This window comes from Penaeus monodon, chromosome 17 (assembly GCF_015228065.2).
Source record: "Penaeus monodon isolate SGIC_2016 chromosome 17, NSTDA_Pmon_1, whole genome shotgun sequence".
Taxonomy (NCBI): Eukaryota; Metazoa; Arthropoda; class Malacostraca; order Decapoda; family Penaeidae; genus Penaeus; species Penaeus monodon.
Genome location: NC_051402.1, coordinates 42,379,057 through 42,384,056, shown reverse-complemented (window position 1 = coordinate 42,384,056; position 5,000 = coordinate 42,379,057). Strand labels below are relative to the sequence as shown.

Genomic DNA, 5,000 nt, shown 5'->3' with positions numbered 1-5,000 from the left:
GCGTCACAGCCTCATAAATGGTGGTCTACGCTTAAAGCATCTCTGTTTGGGGTTGAGTCCTCCATCCATCACTTAATGAAGCCTAATGGTGGTGTTACCTGTAGTTCGATTGAAAAAGCTACCTTGGTACCAGAATGCCTTAATTCAAAACAAAGTTTAGAAGATACTGAACTTCCTCTAGGGTGGAGTAGACCCTAATGGTTTGTTTCATTTGATTCTAAAAAGACTAAATGGTCAATTAGCCCCTAAATTAGCTGTAACCTTACGCCTTTTAGCTCGTCAAGGGTCGTTTTCAGAGTTCTGGAGCTTTGGTAATGTTACCCCATTTCTACAGTATCCACGCACTTACTATAGGCCCATTTCAATTACACCAATTTTATCTGAAGGTTTTGAACGTTTACTGGTAAAACGTCTATCTCTATATCTGAGACAGTTTTTTTCCCAGAAATTCAGTTTGATTTTAGAAGGGGACTCGGCTGCAATGATGCATTGCTTATGTTGGTGCATGAAATGTAGTCTACTTCAGATAAGGGTCATGAGTCAATGTTTGTCTCTCTGGGTTTTAGGCAGCTTTTGACATTGACATTTTGACAGTGGTAAAGTTTCAAGTATTTTAACTGATTTTTAAAATTGGTATACAGCAGCGTGTTCACGTTGATGTTAGTTTTAGATCGTATTTCCATGTGTCTTCTGGGGTTCCTGAGGGTAGTGTTCTTGGCCCTTTGCTCTTCATTTTATATACGAGCGATATGTGGCCCGGATATTACTAATAAGATGTTGGCATATGCTGATGATACTTCTCTCTATGCTGATATTCCTTCTCCGACAACCAGGGAAATACAAAGCTGACAGCTTCTCTGTAGACCTGATAATTCATTCGCGGTGCTCTTGGTGGGGCATGAAATTAAATCCTATCAAGTCCAAGGAAATGCTTGCGAGTCTTGGATGCTGAGGCCGTTTCTTCAACATCCAAGTCTGCTGATTAATGGAATCTTAATCACTTCAGTGGATAATCTGGAGATCTTAGGTGTAACCCTTGATTCAAAATCTACATTTGAATTGCAGATTAGGAATATGCCCCAAGCATTTTCATCTAAGTTAAGCATCATTCGCAAGTGCAAGAAGAGTTATGAAGATGACAACAGTACTCGTAGATGCTTCTTTTCTTTCATCCTGCCTCATTTTGAGTATTGTTCTCCTGTGTGGTTATTTGAGGCAAAGACACACTCAAGACTACTTGATCGTTCTTTTAATTCCATTAAATTTCTTCTGTATGACTTAGATTTGGACACTGGGCATTGGGGCTCTTTCATTCTTATAAAGGATTGTAACCGATTTTGCAATGTCCTCCCTAGTTACGAGGGAGGACACAATACCTGGCAGCCCTTGTGGAAACTAGTGGCGGCTTCATTTATTGGTGGGTTATTCCCATCAACGATATGCAAAATGAGTGTGAAGATACTATAATCAACAAGCTTGGCCTCGCAGTGATAATGGGAGAGCAGGCTAAAGGGGTCTCCTCGCGACGGTCGTTGAACCGGGACTGATTCTGAAAAGCAGTGTTCTAGGAGAAATAGCTGCATGGAGTGGGGTCTCGAGGGGTTAGATCACATGACTTATGTTTGGCAGGCTGAAGAGCACATCGCAACACACGGCTGGCGGGGGAGAACTATCATTATTATCTTCTTTTTTTTTTGAGGGGGAGGAAGTTATAGATGTTTGACGGTAGCCCTGTAGCATTCATGGCAGCATCGTGGCAGAATTGCAATGCTTCGTTTATTTATGGATGTGGGTGACATCAGGCTTATGAGGATGTCGATATTAAGGAGGATCAGAAGCCTTGTGCGTTAGGATGCGTACTTCCTCTCCACACTTTTCTTCATTTCCTTCTCCTCTCCTTCTTCTTTCCCTTCCTCCGTCCATTGGTCCCTCCCTCCCTCTCTGTTTCCCTCTCTCCCTCCTTCCCTCCCTTCCTTCTTCCCACTCTCCTTGCCTCCTTCCTTCCTTCCCTACTTCCCTCTCTCCCTCCCTCCTACCTTCCCTCCTTCCCTCCTTCCTTTCCCCGCTTCTTCATTATCTGCCTCTAGGAGGTCTGTATAAGTAGTCGTGTAGCATAGAGGTCATAGTATTACAGAACTGTCATGTGGCTAAGATCAAGCACTCATAACCATCGTTAACCCATTGGCGACGTCTCGTTTCTTGCAACATTTCTCGGTGCTTTTCTTATATTGCTAGAGACAGGTCACGTGATCTCACCGCTCGGTCCTGAGATCCCAAGCAGTTATTTAACCCATCTCATCGCTCTACGGATCCGGTCCTCGTTTCAGCAGCCATCTCGATCATTCCTTTCTCGTTACATGCTCAGCGCAGGGGTCCTATCGAGCTCCTAATCTAGTGTCCCGCGCGATCTTTTCCCCAAATCCTTGTCTCAAATCTTTTCTCAAATCACTCTCCTCCTCATCTCTCTCCCTCTTTTCTCCTCCCTATTCTCCCTCCTTCTCCCCTTCCTCCTTTTCCCTCTCCTCGCCCTTCGTCCTCCCTCCTTTATGAAGTCTCTGTACTTTCGCATGTCACTGTCAGCATAAACAACTCCCTGTAAGGACGCCGGACTCGCCTTGGTCTCGGCGTTCCTCCGATGCGCTGATCTTTAGGGAAAAAATATTAAGTACGCTGTTGAGCTTGGACATTTCTCTCACTCTCTCTTTATGAGTGTGTGTATGTGTGTGTGTTCACATACACACACACACACACACACACACACACACACACACACACACACACACACACACACACACACACACACACACACACACACACATATATATATATATATATATATATATATATATATATATATATATATATATATATATATATTTAACCCTAACCCTTTATCGCCTTTTATTCTTTTCTCTCAACCCTCTTTTCTCTCAAACATTCTTTCCCTCCCTCTCTCCCTCCCCCTCCTCCTTCTCCCCCCCTCCGACTCCCTCCCTCTTAAGCATTCTTTCATCTCCTCCCTCCCTCCCCCTCCCTCCTCCCTCCCCCTCCCTCCTCCCTCCCTCCCCCTCCCTCCTCCCTCCCCCCCTCCTCCCTCCCCATAAGTGGAAATGCCACACGATACCCACACGTGAATAAAGTGAGTCATTCGAGGACCCACGTGCACCCGCCCACTTCCGGTGGGGTGGGCGGGTGGTGGGTTAGATGAAGAGGGTGGGTGGGTAAGGGGTAGGAAGAGGGTGAGAAGTGGGTAGGAGTGGGTTGATGGTGGGCAAAGGGTGGGTAGTGGGTATGTTGTGGGTAGTGGTGGGAAAAGGTGGGCAGAGAGTGGGTAATGGGTGGGAGGTGGGCATGCTATGGGTAGGAGTGAAAAGAGTGGGCAGAGAGCGGGTAATGGGTGGGAGGTGGGTATGCTATGGGCAGGGGTGGGTTGAGGGTGGGCAGAGAGTGGGTTATGGGTGAGAAATAAGCGCGATCTGGTGAAGACAAGATTCTTATTTGTCCGTGTGTCTGTCTGCAAAAGGAAGTCACGTCGCCGGAGGGTCTGTTCGTTCGAATGCCTTCGAAAATGACTTCAGATGCACCCTACCTGTCTTACCCCCAACTTTTAACCCCACCAATTTTACCCCCAATCTATACCTCTCTCCTGTCCCCTACCCCCTTTTTTTGCCCCAATCACCCCCTCTCCTTTGCCCCCAACTTACCTCCTTCTCTTTTGTCCTTTGCCCCAATTCTCTCTTTCTTTTGCCCTAAATTCATTCACCTTCTTCTTCACCCCCCTTCACTCCCCCTTCTTCACCCCCCTCTTCTCCCCCCTCTTCTCCCCCCCCTTCTTCACCCCCCCTTCTTCACTCCCCCTTCTTCACCCCCCTCTTCTCCCCCCCTTCTTCACCCCCCCTCTTCTTACCCCCCTTCTACACCCCCCTTCTCCACCCCCCCCTCTTCTTACCCCCTTCTACACCCCCCCCTGCTCCACCCCCTTCACCCCCTCTCCCCCCCCCCAACAGCGGAGTCCCAGGAGTCGGTTATTGGCCTCATGCCCTTCTTCCACGCATGGGGCATGTACGGGGTCATGGCCTGCAGTCTGGCGTTGGGGTCAAAGGTCGTGACGATGCCGCAGTTCATCCCCGAGCTCTTCGTGAAGGTCATCAGGCAGCATCAGGTGAGTGTGGGGGGAGGGGTGGGTAGGGGGAGGGGAGGGATGGGAGATGGGGGAAGGGGTGAGGGAGGGTGGGGGTGGGGTGAGGTGGGAGAGGGGGAGAGAGAGGGGAGGAGAGAGAAGGAGAGAGGGGGAGGGGTGAGGGAGAGTGAAGGGGGTAGGAGAGGAAGAGAGTGGGAGAGGGAGGGAAGGTGTGGAAAAGGGGAGGGAGAGGGAGGGGAGGGAGGGGAAGGGAGGGGGAGGGAGGGGAGGGGAGGGGAAGGGGAGAGGGAGGGAGGGAGGTGGAGAGAATGAGGGAGGGGAGGGAGGGGGAGGGGAGGGAAGGGGTGGGTAGTGAAAAGGGGAGAAGAGGGGGTATTTGAGGGGGGAGGGGGGAGGGGTAAGGGGCGTGTTTGTTTGGAGGGGGGAGGGGATGTGTTTGTGTGTGTGTGTCTGTCTATGTACATACGCCCGTATGTACATATTTAATTGTGTATGTGTGTGCCCGTGTACGTATATATCATGTATGTGTGTGTATGCGCTCACCCCCGTGTGTACATGCGCCCATGTACGTATTCATTTACGTGTATACATATCCCGTTACACCACTAACCCCCTCCTCCTCCCCCCTCCCCCTCCAGGTGGGCGTGCTTCACCTGGTTCCGCCACTTCTGCAGTTCCTGGTGGCGCACCCGCTGGTGACCCCGGCTGACCTCGCCTCCGTCAGGTCAACCATGTGCGCCGCCGCCCCGTGTCCCCCTCAGGCCGCCCACGCCTTCAAGGAGAAGGTGCCAGGGAAGGTGTTCTTCCAGGAAGGTGAGTCTGGGGGAGGGGGAGGGAGTGGGGGAGGGGGTGGGGGACG

The 5,000-nt window shown here is 50.3% G+C and overlaps 1 protein-coding gene across 1 annotated transcript in view; it reads left to right on the top strand.

Moving 5' to 3' along the window:
* The window catches only part of LOC119583770 (4-coumarate--CoA ligase-like 9), a gene marked incomplete at its 5' end in the record, with an annotated part of 16,949 nt that overhangs the window by 6,038 nt on the left and 5,911 nt on the right, over window positions 1-5,000 (top strand). The window contains 2 exon segments of the mRNA XM_037932436.1: window positions 4,008-4,162; window positions 4,780-4,954. Coding sequence (XP_037788364.1) covers window positions 4,008-4,162; window positions 4,780-4,954 — 330 coding nt within the window.